This window comes from Ursus americanus, chromosome 2 (genome assembly GCF_024610735.1).
Source record: "Ursus americanus isolate L20-20 chromosome 2, mUrsAme1.1.p, whole genome shotgun sequence".
Taxonomy (NCBI): Eukaryota; Metazoa; Chordata; class Mammalia; order Carnivora; family Ursidae; genus Ursus; species Ursus americanus.
In genome coordinates, this window is record NC_142128.1 from 46,149,759 (window position 1) to 46,164,134 (window position 14,376).

At 49.1% G+C, this 14,376-nt stretch overlaps 1 protein-coding gene and 1 non-coding gene across 2 annotated transcripts; one reads left to right on the plus strand and one right to left on the minus strand.

Moving 5' to 3' along the window:
* The first annotated feature begins 554 nt into the window (after nt 1–554).
* On the plus strand, nt 555–12,920 carry HSPA6 (heat shock protein family A (Hsp70) member 6). The gene is given in 14 exon segments (XM_087865891.1): nt 555–938; nt 1,055–1,181; nt 10,897–11,173; nt 11,218–11,285; nt 11,288–11,448; nt 11,450–11,497; nt 11,499–11,871; nt 11,874–11,975; nt 11,978–12,105; nt 12,107–12,271; nt 12,273–12,456; nt 12,459–12,587; nt 12,590–12,766; nt 12,769–12,920. Coding segments are annotated over 14 exon segments (2,475 nt in total).
* Nucleotides 10,442–10,512, minus strand: TRNAG-GCC (transfer RNA glycine (anticodon GCC)). Its single transcript has one exon. It is a non-coding gene; the product is annotated as a tRNA-Gly (tRNA).
* Nucleotides 12,921–14,376: the final 1,456 nt, after the last annotated feature.

A 14,376-nucleotide genomic window follows, 5' to 3' on the forward strand; every position in this document is an offset into this window, starting at 1 on the left:
GGGGCGAGGAGGCAGGCGACAGGTGTGGGGATGTTGGGCCAGAGGGGCGGCCGGGGCGGGGGGGAGGTACTGGCTGAGCTGGTACTTGTGTTGTTGCTGGTGGATGACTTGGTGCCGCCGCTGCTGGCGATGGTGGTGGTGGCCTTTGGTGCCGTTGGTGACGGTGCCAGGGCTGCCGGGGTGATGGTGGACACGGTCTTGGTGGTGGCGGTGGTGGTGGTGACGAAGGACTTCAGTCCTGTTGGCGATGGTGCCCGTGCCGGTGTGGTGATAGTGGAGCTCGTGGAGGTGGCGGTGGCGATGGCGGTGGTGGTGATCGTAGAGGACTTGGGTGCTGTTGGTGATGATGTCCATGCTGGTGCGCTGGTGGTGGACTTGGTGCTGCTGCTGGACTTGGTCATGGTGGTGGTGGTGGTGAAGGACGTCAGTGCTGTGGGCCATGGTGCCTGTGCCAGTGTGGTGATGGTAGACTTGGTCTTGCTGCTGCTGCTGCTGCTGCTGCTGCTATGGGACGAGGGGTTGGGGGTAGACTACGTGGTGTGGGGGTGGTACTGATGGTGGAGGACTTGGGTGCTGTTGGCGATGATGTCCATGCGCATGAGCTGGTGGTGGACCTGGTCCTTCTGGTGATGGTGGTGGGGGTGGTGATGATGGTGAAGGACTTCAGTCCTGTTGGTGATGGTGCCCGTGCCGGTGCGGTGATAGTGGAGTTCGTGGAGGTGGTGGTGGCGATGGCGGTGGTGGTGATCATAGAGGACTTGGGTGCTGTTGGTGATGATGTCCATGCTGGTGCGCTGGTGGTGCACTTGGTGCTGCTGCTGGATTTGGTCCTGGTGGTGGTGGTGGTGGTGGTTGTGGTGGTGGTGGTGAGGGACATCAGTGCTGTGGGCGATGGTGCCTTTGCCAGTGTGGTGATGGTGGACTTGGTCTTGCTGCTGGTGCTGCTGCTGCTGCTGCTGCTGCTGCTTCTGCTGCTGCTGCTGCTGCTGCTGCTGCTATGGTACGAGGGGTTGGGGGTAGACTACGTGGTGTGGGGGTGGTACTGATGGTGGAGGACTTGGGTGCTGTTGGCGATGATGTCCATGCGCGTGAGCTGGTGGTGGAGCTGGTCCTTCTGGTGATGGTGGTGGCGGTGGTGGCGATGGCGGTGGTGATGATCATAGAGGACTTGGGTGCTTTTGGCGGGTGGGAGGGGCTGGAGGTGCACGGGAGACACACAGGGTGGACATCTAGCCAACACGTCCCTCACATCTCCTCACCACCACTCCCCTGAGTCCCATGGCAAAGTGGCAAGCGTGCTCCCTGGAGCACCCTCCTCCCCCTCCAGCTCCCACCCCCACCCCGCAGGCTCAGGACCTAGATGTCACCTTGAAGATGTTCCCCTCAGCCTTAGGGTACACCCACCCAGGGTCTACTCTGCCCCCCTCCCCACCCTGTGTTAGTCTTTTTCCTTGGGTTTTGTTCAGTTTTCTTGCAACAAGAGGTATTTACAGTGAAATGTATACATAGAGAAAGTATGGAACATTGGAATTACGGTAGTTTCCGTATTTATTTCTCTAAAATTTGGGAGGCACAAAAGCTTGTATGGTGTAAGAAGGCATTTTTCCTAGTATATCCATGGAGCACGACCATGGAGTCATCTTTATTTCAAGTTTAGTCTAAGACTGTGAGAGAATTAATTTTTCTTGTTTTATGGCCCTGAATGTGCAATATGTTATAACAGTCTGGGCAAAGCAATACAATTTATGTAAGTACCATCGCCCTTTTAGAATTAACATTCTACCATACATCTTCCGTTACACAGCCTTGTACATATCCAGACTTCTAGGTTGTCATAGTTTCGGCCTTATCACATGTTATCAGTATTTGCAGGAATGCCTGGTTGGCTCAGTGGAGTATACAACTCTTCATCTTAGTTCCATGAGTTCAAGCCCCACCCAGGGCATAGATGTTAGTGAAAAAAAAAAAAATTATTGTCGCCCGGGCAGCTTAGTCAGTTAATCCTCTTCCTTGTGCTTAGGTCATGATCTCAGGATCCTGGGATGGATCCCTGCTTCCTCTTCTTCCTCCCACTCCCCCTGCTTTTGCTCTCTCTCTTTCAAATGAATTTTAAAAATGAAAAAATAATTGTAAAATGCTCCTGTGAGAGGTGTCCTACCTGTACCTCTGGAAGAAAAGGACATCTTTGTCTCTCAATGCAAAGGGACATAGAGAGGAATCTGAATATTTGCAATATTTGATTGTAGTATTGGCGATGAGGGAGGAAAAGGTCAATATCATTTAATGGGGAATTTGGGGGAATCAAATTATATTTCAAAATTTTCAGAGATCTGTATTTTTAATGTGTTTATCGTTTGTCAACATTCTACTGTAGTATTTTATCTTACTCAATATTTGCACTAGTGGGTAAAATTGTATGTTCATTAATTTATTTTTATAGGGCAACCCTGTCCACACCCCTCTCACTCCTGAAAGCTTTATCTGTATTCTTACTTAATAAATTTCTATTGCTTTACTCTTATATCTATATAGATATAGTTTGTGTTCTTGAAAAGTAGGGAATACTTTACATGTTCATTGCTAAGAATCTGTTAATGAAATATATAACATAATATAACTGTTTAGAAGAGTGAGTAAATAAGCATATATGTCAGTTATTTTTTTGTGGTAGTGAGCTGCTAAGACCCTTTATAAGGATCACCACCTCCCGGTTTTCAAACCAGCCACAATCCTTTCCCACACTGTATGGGGGTTTGTATGTGTGAATAATAGCAGGTAGCCAAGATATAAGTATGTCGCTTCCAAAATTAGGTTAGAAAACACTGTGGCTTCCATCTTGGGCTCTCTCTCTTTCTCTCTCATAACCTTCTCTGGAGGAGGCCAGTTAACTTTTTTTTTTTTTTTTTTTTTAAGATTTTATTTATTTATTTGACAGAGAGCGACAGCGAGAGAGGGAACACCAGCAGGGGGAGTGGGAGAGGTAGAAGCAGGCTTCCCGCTGAGCATGGAGCCCAACGCCGGGCTGGATCCCAGGACTCTGAGATCATGACCCGAACAGAAGGCAGACGCCTAACGACTGAGCCACCCAGGCGCCCCCCCAGTTAACATTGTGCGATGATGCACAGGCCAGCTATGCAGTGGCCCAAAGAGGGAGGAACGAAGGCTACTTGAGCCACCACCCACATGAGCTCCATTGGGTCCTCCATTCCAGTTGAAGCCTCAGAGGACTGCTTACCCAGTCAACAGCTTGACAGCAACTTCATGAGGACCGTGAAGCAGATCCATGAAGCTAAGTTGCTCCTGGATTCCTGACTCCAGAAACTGTGAGTTTCCTGAATAAATGTTTCCTGTTTTAAGCTGCCAAGCTTTGGAGTAATAGAATATGGACTCCATTTGCAATAATACATAAGTTATCCAAAGATGACTCATACAGATAGTAGGCTAAAAAAGTCAATTGTAGGGCCACCTGGGTGGCTCCCTCGGTTAAGTGGGTGACTCTTTCAGCTCAGTTCATGGTCTCAGGGTTGTGAGATCGAGCCCAGTGTGGGGCTCCATGCTCTGTGGGGAGGTCGGCTTGAGATCCTGTCCCTCTCTCTGCTCCTCCCCCCCACTCATGCACACCCTCTCTCTCAAATAAATAAATGTCTTAAAAAAGTAAATTGTAGAATAGTGAAATCTTATAATATGAAAATGATAAATTTTTTATAAATTATAAAAAATTATAAATCATAATTTTATGTAAACTCTTGAAATTCAAAACATAATAATATGGTGAGTAAGGGCTTATATCATTTGTCCTATAGTATTATTTGAGTGTTTTTACAAGTAACTCTTTAAATTGATATATAACTGAGCTTTATTGATGTATAGTTGATAGACAATAATATGTACACCTTTAAAGTGCACTATTTGATAAGTTTTGACATATAAAACCATGACTACCATCAGGATGATGAACCCCCAAACATTTCCTCATGCCCCTCTGTAATTTCCTCCTTCTTGTCCCCTCCAGGCAACAATTGATTTGCTTTTTGTCACCATTGCATAGTTTTGCTTCCCGGAACATGCTGTGTACTAGAATTTCTGTGAGGGGAGCCTGGGTGGGTCATTCAGTTAAGCGTCTGCTTTCGGCTCAGGTCATGAACCCAGGGTACTGGGATCGAGCCCTGCATCGGGCTCCCTGCTCAGCAGAGAGCCTGCTTTTCCCTCTCCCTCTGCCTGCCACTCCCCCTGCTCATGCTCTCTGTCACATAAATAAAATATTTTTTTAAAATAGAATTTCTGTGATTCTAAAAATTTTATATTTGTATTTTCCAATATGGTAGCCTCTAGTCACATGTAGCTATTGAGCACTTGAAAAGAGGCTAGTTCAAATTGAAGAATCCCTTAAGTATAAAATATACGCTGAATTTCAAAGACTGGAAACAGGAGTGTAAACCATCTCTATGTTTTTATACCGATTACATATTGAAATAATGCTATATTGGATATATTGGGTATTATGGATTGAATTGTGTCCTCTCAAAATGCACATACTGAAGTCCTGACTCCCAGTACCTCAGAATGTGAGCTTATTTGGCGATAGGACGTCTGTTTCCCATGTAATTAGTTAGGATGAGGACATCCTGGAATAGAGCGGGCTGCTCATACAATATGACTAGCATCCATATTAAAAGGGGAAATTCAAAGACATAGACACACTCACCTGGGAAGAACACCAGGTAAAGTTTGGAGCTATGCTGTAGGAACTGTCAGAAGGTAGGAAAGAGGCCTGAACAGATCCTTCCCTAGTGCCTTCAGAGGGAACATGTCCCTGCTGACACTTGGATCTGACTTCCGGCCTCTGAAACTGTGACACAATAAATTTATGGTGGTTAAACCACTCGTTCATAGTACTTTGTTACGGCAGCTGTCGAAAACTAATACATTGGGTTAAATAAAATATATTATTAAATTAATTTTATCTGTCTCAAAGTAGGCCCTGACTCTTCCCTCTTCAAACACCCTGCAGCACAGAGCTAGGCATTTCTGAAAAATCTTGCAATCCCATTTTAAACAAAAACAACAAGCATAATCCTTATTGTGTGGCATGGCAGCTAAGGTGGTGTAGACCCACAAGGGAAACCTTCCACTGTTGAGGCAATGAGAATGGAATCAAGCCCCCCATGTCGGTGACCTGTTCCTGCCCCCACAGCTCTGGAGAATGTATTGTGCCCCCATGAGGAGTTGTGATGAGAACATGTGATGAGAATTATAGTGGAGGTGGACCGTAGCACAAAACTCTGGAAGAGTAAATCATGTATTTGATTTTTCCCCTGATTTTCTTGGGGGGGGGGGTATGAGGAAGAAAAGAGTTGAGCCAAGCATCAAAAGGAATGAGGGGAGCCCTCAGGGAAATTGTAAGTGAATCGCTTTTTCTTCGCATCCTTGCACACCTTCCCTGAGCTCCCTTCTCCTCTCACTGGCCCGCTCCCTCATTGCTGTGCATTCCCCGCCCTGGAGCCTTGTCTCCTCTGAGCTTTGTCTCCTCTGAGCGAACTACCAGCCAGAGAAGCTGATTCTCCCCATGGTGTTACTGACTGTCCTCAACAGGAGAAGAATGTTGATTGTAAGAAAACAAAACCCAGTCAGAATCGATGAAATACAGATGCACCATAAACCTATGAGAGGAAACCTCAAAGATCTTCAGAGACACGGAAAAAAGCATGACGTCAGCAGACTGAAAGTGAAACAGGAAGTGTGTTCGGGAAGCCAGATTTGGAAGACGAGACCGCTCTTGTCTGCTTTTTTCACTACTTCTCTCCAATTTCAACCAGCTCTCTCATTTTCTCTTGCCCTCTCGCTCTCTCCCCTTTCCGCCCTCCCTTCCTTCCCCGCTCCTTCTCTCAGATGGCTTGCTTTATTTTCACATGACCTAACATGGTCTGACATGACGCAATCTGTTGGTGAAGTACCGGCCGTCATCTACCTAAAGTGTTGGTGCCTCAGGTAATTTCAAAGTCTGATTAGTCATTGGTGATTCTGTGAGCTCCGTCCTCCTTGGCATTACCCAAGGAGGTCCCAGCCTGACCTGGGCGCGGGGGGGCGAGAATGAAGGAGTTAGGAGAGGGCTTTTCCCATCTGAAAGACCTAGGGCTGCCTCTTCTAGCTGTGAGCAGGGCGCAGGAAGTGGGGCATGCGTGTCAGGTATCTGCAGACGTTATCTATTGAAAATAGACAATGACATTACCTGTTTTCCCCCTGCCTGAAAAATACATCATGAAAAATAATGTAAAAATTATATACTTGCAATTTCATAAATGCTAGAGGAATTATCCCCGTTAGGGATGAGATGTTTTTTACTTTCACTTTTTTTCTTACTTTTGCAAATGCAGCCTTTATATATGTGAATTTAAATATGTGGCTCACATTGCATTTCTATTGGACGACGCTGCGCTGAAGGTATACTTAGCAACAAATGTATCCTGTCAGGTTTACCAGGAAGCTGTTCTTTCTCCTAGCCCTTTATCTGGTGATGCGTATCTACCCCATATCTTTAGGAAATACGGAAAGTACGTCTCTATTTAGCAAAGGTATTGCCTTTGATATTCACCCAGAACACTCTCCCATTTACCTGTAATGTCTTTATAACCTGCACCCCATTGACAATACTTGAAATGGGCAGATTGTAACATTCCCCAGGATCCTAAGTCTGCTTTTACATATGAAAGTCCTTTTGGAACTTCCCTTATCTTTACTTCCCCTGACCCCAAGGTATATAATCACTTGCTCCTCGTGATCCCAGGGCAGCAGGGAGCAGTAGGCAGTCCCTCTTTCTGCCCATGGGTCCTGTCCCCGTGCTTTAATAAAGCCACCATTTTGTACCGAAGACGCCTCAAGAACTCTTCCTTGGCTGTCGGCTCCGGACCCCACCAACACACCAGCATTCAAAAACACTACACCTGTGTCATGAGGAGGAATTTCCAGGACAGACAACAGCACAGCTAACAAGTGACACAAGTGGGAATGTTTATTGCAAGGTGGGGTTGGGGGAGAGGGAGAGAGAAAGAGTTTGGGATGTGTGCCCTGGGTGGGGGAGGTGTCTTATCTTTCACTGACGGTTGAGGGCAGAATATTCATTACTAGGGGCAGAAAACAGGTCTCTGAGCTTTTTCTTCCTTATTTGGTCGGGGGGTTCCTGTCATGGCATCTGCCATCTTGGGCCTGTCTGGTTTGATCTGGCTTCTTCTGGAAGGCTGCCAGGACAGGCCTCTGACTTTCCCAATAGCTGGCCACGGGCTTTCTTGTTGTTGGCTTCCGGGTCTCCTGTTAGAACCTAACTAACTGCCTATGCTAACATACGGACTGTTTCCCACACTCGTTCAGCCTGATTAAAACTTTAGTTTCTTTCCCTTCACCTGAGGGAACCCATCTTGTTTGTTAGCTGTTGCTGTCTAATCCTTCTCGCTTATGTTGTCGGTGATTATCACCCAGTCTTGAGCTCAGAGGAAATGGTGAGTGAATCTGCTGATGTGGTTTGGATTCCCTAGTTCAGTATTTTCCAAAAGCTGTTCCCCAGTCACACAATTCCTTGAGAGGCTTTTTGGAGTGAAGGGGTTCTGTGGTCAAAATAATGCAGAACATTCTGCTACGCTGTTGCTCTCCTTGTATATTCATAATGCCGATTAAAGCCTCCAAGAAGTCCTATTGCAAAGAAAACTTTTAAACTAAGTTTTATAAGGCATTCGCCAAACCTAGTTAACCATAGAATCTTTTTTCCTCTGCAACTTGTATCAATGTCCCTCAGAACGGATGTGCCCAAGGTCACCCTTCAGGAAATGCTGATCCAGTGCTTTATTTGGGAAGACAGAGAGGTGAAGAGAATCTCTGAAGACTTCCTGGGCTACCTGGCTGCTTTGGGCCTTGGCCTTAGGCCCTGGCTTGGGTGACTTCACAAAGGCTCCCCACAGGGGACCTGACTGTTTATTCCAAATTTCTGCCTTGACAACCGTCATTTTCCCCATCCCTCTGCATCTCCTATTAGGTCTGGCAATTCTATTCATCTTTGCACCTTGGTATCAAATCACTTTCTGCCTGGTGATGGGACTCCTGTTTGCGGTGGACATGGGGCCATCTTTGTCTGTGTAGAGAGACTTTCAAAGCTCAAAGGAGACTGGAGGAATTGCAAAGTCAAATGGAACCAGGGCCCTCGGGGCAAATGGCCTTTCTTGCCAAGGTGTAACAGCATTGGTGGCAGCAACCTCAGCTCAGGCCATAGCTTTCGTCCTGCCCCAGCCCCTCTCCACAGCAACCTGGCTAAGGAGCCTCCAACCACCCGTTAGCCTCCAGGGAAAAACGGGGGCCTGCGTTTTCCAGAGCTAAATTGCAATCCCCCCCCCCCAGTGGATTTCTGAAGGTCGAGGCACAGGCAGCCCAGCCAGCTCTAAGTATGTTCGTTTGTTAATTGTTTATTGCCTGACTACGCCACCTCCTATCAGAATGTGAGCTCCAGGAGAGTGGGCCTTTGTTCACTGCCATGTACTTAGAGTGTAGGTCAGTGCCCCGCACATGATAAAGCACTCAAAAAGTTGTGGAATGAGGGGCGCCTGGGTGGCACAACGGTTAGGCGTCTGCCTTTGGCTCAGCGTGATCCTGGCATTGTGGGATCGAGCCCCACATCAGGCTCCTCCACTGGGAGCCTGCTTCTTCCTCTCCCACTCCCCCTGCTTGTGTTCCCTCTCTCGCTGGCTGTCTCTCTCTCTGTCGAATAAATAAATAAAATCTTAAAAAAAAAATCTCTTTCATCATTAAAAAAAAAAGTTGTGGAATGAGTGAATTCTTTAGCATTTGAAATCAGAATTTTAAACCTAGAAAGTCCTTATAAATGATGTAGTCTAATCTCCTTATTTTAAAATTGAGGAAGGTATTGCCCAGATGGTCGAAATGACTCGTTCAAGGATATACAGGTAGTTGGTGTTACAAACCTTTATATGTATAGTTTTGGATTGTACTATATATGTTGCTTTACAACTTACTTTTTGCACTCAGTATTGGGTCACGAGCATCCCTCCACTTCATAATGTTCATTTAAGTTATCACTTTAAAATCCATTCTACTTCTGAAGATACTCAAGCTAAGTTACAAAACATAAATGGATATATTTAAGTGTGCGTATAAAGTTAGCACTCAACATAGGCTCCTCTACATTGGAACCTTTTTGAATTAAAAAGTAAATAAATGAGTGACTTTGGGAGAGTGTCTGTGTGGTTTAATGTCCAGATATGGAGGTGCATGCTTTAGAATTCCCTGGAATTCTTGGGGGGGGTGGTGGTGGATGGGAGGGGGCTTTGAGCTGCTGAGAGCTGGGAGAGAATGTTGGAAGAGCTTGGACAAGACAGTCTCTGAACAGGCCAGGGCACAGATTCCAGGCCAGGCCCCCTTTCCTCCTGAGGTGAGGACCCTTCTCTTGCAGGCCCTTGTCTAAAATGTCCCAAATGTGATACCCAGGCCTGGCTGGCCTAGACTCCAACCAAGAGTGAAGGAATTTAAAGCCGACAGCTCCTCTTTCTTTTGGGGCTATAAAATAGTTTCCTTCTTTTTGAGGATGGTTTGATTGTCCACAGTGGAAGTCATTCATTGCACACGTCTTCACATTCCCTTTTTTCCTGGACCCATCACTGGGACCAATCCCAGTACAGCTGATCTCTCCAGCAGCAAACTTTGCCAGCTCCTTCTCACCGGTACACAGGCAGAGGGTTGACCAAGAAACCCGGTCTAGAAGCCAGGCTGACCTCTGCATCCTGACTCCTGCCTCCCTCTCCAAAGCTCCCTGAGCTTCCAGAAGGGTTCTCAAGGCCTCTGAGGAGAAAAAAGCCACTTACAGAGCACAGGTTTTTGTTCCTCTTTTTAAAAATTGGCTTCCTTTGAATTAGGCAAATAACAATATATTACACAAAAGTCAACTTTTAAGTTCCTTTAATAAACTACTTAAGTTTAATGTTGTAATGTATCACATACTCTTAAGATACTGCCCTGGTTAGTGTAGCAGGGAGTGTCTCTGCCTGCCACCTGGGAGACTCAGGTCCCATTCCCCAACGGGCAAATGACAAAGACATTTTGTTTTCTTTTCCTCCACTTCCACATTCATGTCTCGGAAAAGTCTCCTTCTTTTGGCATACTGTGCTTTTCCAGTCGGCCTCTGGGACAATGCCCCTCGGGGGCGGGAGCGAGCGTCAGGGACCGGTCTCAAGAGCCGGGTATTTCCACTACAGCTCAAGCTCCTCCCCCTTCCAGGCCCCCGCTCCTCAGAGGAAAGTGACTTGGTAAAGGAGGGGAACCAAAACAAAAGAACGCTAGCTTCAGCTAGCTGGTTTCGCTTCGTTCAGTGTCACAAATCCAAGAATGGAAAAGGACTTAGTTCAAACAAGTGTGCGACAGAAAACAAAAACAAAGAACACTACATTGCATTGGCCGGGAATCGAACCCGGGCCTCCCGCGTGGCAGGCGAGAATTCTACCACTGAACCACCAATGCTCACAGCGAGCGCTTTCTGGCGCCATCCTTTAACTTCATCTGCTTCCCTAGCTCCGTTCCACCACGGGAATCGGGTCCTTGTTGAGTCACCATTTGGAAAGTAGTGCCTTTATGTTTTCAGACAGAAAAACATTACGACTCAAAAAAGAACAACAACAACAAACACCTATTGTAAGTCCTGGCTCTGAGGCCACGTCTCTGTTCGCACGGGGACAGGCTTTCGGCTTTCCCGGCTGCAGGCCTCGGACCGCCCTCTTGAACCGTCCAAGCGGAGCATTGGTTCTCTCGGGGATTTGCGGCCTTCAGTGGCTTCCGACCGCGCTTGGAACCGGCCGGGAGAGCCGAACTTTCCCAGCTGCTGAGCCAGGGGCGGGTGGCCTGCAGGCGGCGCGGCGGCTGAGAATGACAGGCTGGTGGAGGCCGAGCCGCGCTGCCCCGAGTCCCGCAGGCTCGGGCGTCCGACGCGTCCCGGGAGCGCGAGAAGCCAGAGCGACGGCTGCCCCAGCGAAGTGGCCGTGGGCACCGACCCGGGCTCCACGCGCTCGTGCGTGGGCATGGGGCGGTGCGGCCGGGTGGCCACCGTCGCCCACGACTGGGGCACGCGCCCCGCGCCCCGCTAGGTGGCCTTCCCCGACCCCGCGTGGCTGGGGCGCCGGGCCACGTGGCCTTCACCCACCCCGCGCCACGAGGGTGCGGGTAGCCGAGAACTCCGCGCACCACCCGGATGGACGGCACGCGGCTGATGGCGCGCAGGTTCGCGGGCGCTGAGGTGCACGCGACCCGAATCACCGGCCCTTCCGGGGGGCGAGCGAGGGCGGCAAGGCCTGGGTGCGCGCGTCCTACCGCGGGTAGGACATGGCCTGCTACCCCGAGGAGGTCTCGTCCACGGTGCTGGGCCAGGGTAAGGAGACAGGCGTCGCGCGCCTGGGCCAGCCCGGGGGGGGGGCACGCCGCGATCGCCGTGCCCGCCTGCCTCAACGACTCCGCAGCGCCAGCCCACCAATGACGCGGGTGCCATCGCGGGGCGCAACCGGCTGCGGATCATCAACCTCCCTCGCCAACCGGCTGACACGCGGGGCGCCAGGGAGCCAAACGTGCTCGTTTTCGACCTGGGTGGGCGCACCTTCGACGTAAGGGTCCCCGCTGTGGACGCAGGTGTCTTCAAGGTGCCTGAGGCTGGAGACGCTCGCCCGGGCGGAGAGAACTTCGGCGACAGGTTGGTGAGCCACTTCATGAAGGACTTCCGTGAGAAGCACGGGGAGAACATGAGCGGGAACAAGCAGACCCTGCGCAGGCTTCGCACAGCCTGTGAGAGCGCCGCGCGCACTCCGACCTCTTGCACCCAGGCCACCCCGGAGATCAGTCCCTGTTTGAGGGCGTGGACTTCAACACGTCCATCATTGGAGCCTGCTTTGAGGAACTGGGCTTGGTTCTTTTCTGCAGCGCCTTGGACTGGGTGGAGAAGGCCAGATCCATGACATTGCCCTAGTGGGCTGCTCCGCCCGCATCTGCAAGGTGCAGAAGCTGCTACGGGACTTCTTTGGGGGTAGGGAGCTGAACAAGAGCATGAACCCCGATGAGGCTGTGGCTATGGAGGGCGGGGGTTGCTGTGCAGGTGGCTGTATTGATCGGAGACGAGTGTGAGAAAGTGCAGGATCTCCTGCTGCTGGACCTGGCTCACCTGTCCCTGGGGCTGGAGACAGCATGTGGGGAGATGACCACGCTGATCCAGAGGAATGCCACCATCCCCACCAAACAAGACCCAGACTTTCACCACCTACTCAGACAACCAGCCTGGGGTCCTGACCCAGGTGTATGAGAGTGAGGGGGCCATGACCAGAGACATGCTGGGGCACTTTGAGCCAATTGGTATCCCTCTTACTGCACGTGGAGTCCCCCAGATCAAGGTGACCTTTGACATTGATGCCAATGGCATCCTGAGTGTGCAGCCACTGACGGGAGCCCAGAGAAGGCTAACAAGATCACCATCCCCAACAAGGGCCGGCTGAGCAAAGAGGACCGTGAGAGGATGGTTTGGGAGGCTGAGTAGCACAAGGCTGAGGATGAGGCCCAGAGGGAGTGGTTGCCAAGAACTCCCTAGAGGCCAGTGTCTTCCATGTGCAGGGCTTGGTGCAAGCAGAACGCCTTAGGGACAAGATTTCCAAAGAGGACAGGCACAGGGTACAAGACAAGTGACAGGGAGTTCTTGCCTGGCTGGAGCACACCCAGCAGGCAGAGGAGGAGTGTGAGCGTCAGAGAGGGAGCCGGAGCAAATCTGTCACCTCACCTTCTCTAGGCCCTATGGAGACCCTCGTGGCCCTGGGGGTAGTCGTTGTGGGGCTGAAGCTGGCCAGGAGCCCCCAGTGCCAGCCCAGCATGAAGGAGGTGGATTGCATGGCCCCTCCTGACAAGTTCTCTGTGCCGGTCAGGGCTGGGCTTGTGTGCCCTCTAGACTTCTGTGACCCCGCGGTGAACTGCTGGAATGGGAGAGGAGGGGAATCTTCCTCCCAAGCAGGGAGCTTTCTTCTCAGTGTGTTGTATAACTGAGGTCCGTGTCATTGCACTTTTTAAAATCCTCTTCTCCCATTTCAGACAGGCAGCAGTAATTATTGTTATTATTAAAGATTTTCTTTATTTGAGAGAGAAAGAGAACTAGCAGGGGGAGGGGCAGAAGGAGAGGGAGAAGCAGGATCTCCCCTCAGTGGAGAGCCCCACACAGGGCTCGATCCCAGGACCTTGAGATCATGACCTGAGCCAAGGGCAGACGCTCAACTGACTGAGCCACCCAGGTGCCCCCAGAAGTAATTATTATTAACATTTGTGTGGCGCTTCAACATCGCTTTTACCCACTTTTTCTTTTGTTACTTGCATATATGAATTTTGTTAATATATAAGGATTTTGTGAAAGACAGATCTAAGTAAAGTTTTAAAACTCTTTCTTAGTTTTCATTCCAACCAATTAAATACATAAAGAGGCAAGGCTTTCAGAAGCAGACGATGTTGGGGTCACTATTGAAGGAGGGACATGAACAGAACTCACAAGCCTGTGTATGTGATTTCCACAGACGGAAACAGGGTAAGGAGAGTTTCAGGCAGACACGTTGAGGCAGTAGTAAAATCTGAGGGCTGACGGGAGAGAGCTGTGAGTTATTGGCTGGAAAAGTTAGGGCGATAGAGTTGGAAAAGTGGAGAAAGGAGAGAAACTTTAAGTCCCGGCAAGGTTCCCCTGTGTGACCCTAAGATTAAAAAATCCTGTATTGGGATTCTAGTTGGTCTGGTGTCCTAATACCCTGAGAAATTGTTTATATGCTAAGTAGCTGTCTCTAATCAAGTGACCTTGTCCATTGTTCTTTTAGAGAACAAGCTCCAGTCCTGGACCCTGGAAATGTAGTTTCTCCCGACTCTGGAGCGAGTACATCGAGCGGTGTGATGAAAGTCACTGTGGATCTTATGTGTGTGAGAGAAATAGCGTGGGCCCATCTGGTTTCTGCTGATGCGTGATGATGATGATGATGATAGTAATCATAGTAATAATAATAATAACGATAATATTGGAAACAGACTGCTTAGGTTTTCAGCTCTGTTCCTTTATATATGGTGCAAATTAAACTCTCTGAGGCTCGGTCTCACTTTCTATGTGTGGGGGGGGGATGATGAAATAGGACCTATCTCAAGATTGCCAAGAGGGTTCAATTAATTAATATACGTAAGAAGTGACGAAGAATGTTAGGCATACAGCATATGAGAACGAATAGTAGCTATTACTATTTCTCTTAGTTGAGTGTCAACTATGTAGCAGGTACCTAACATGCATAAATCTAGTTTAATCCCCACAGCAACATCACAGGGTAGTAGCTCTTTTGG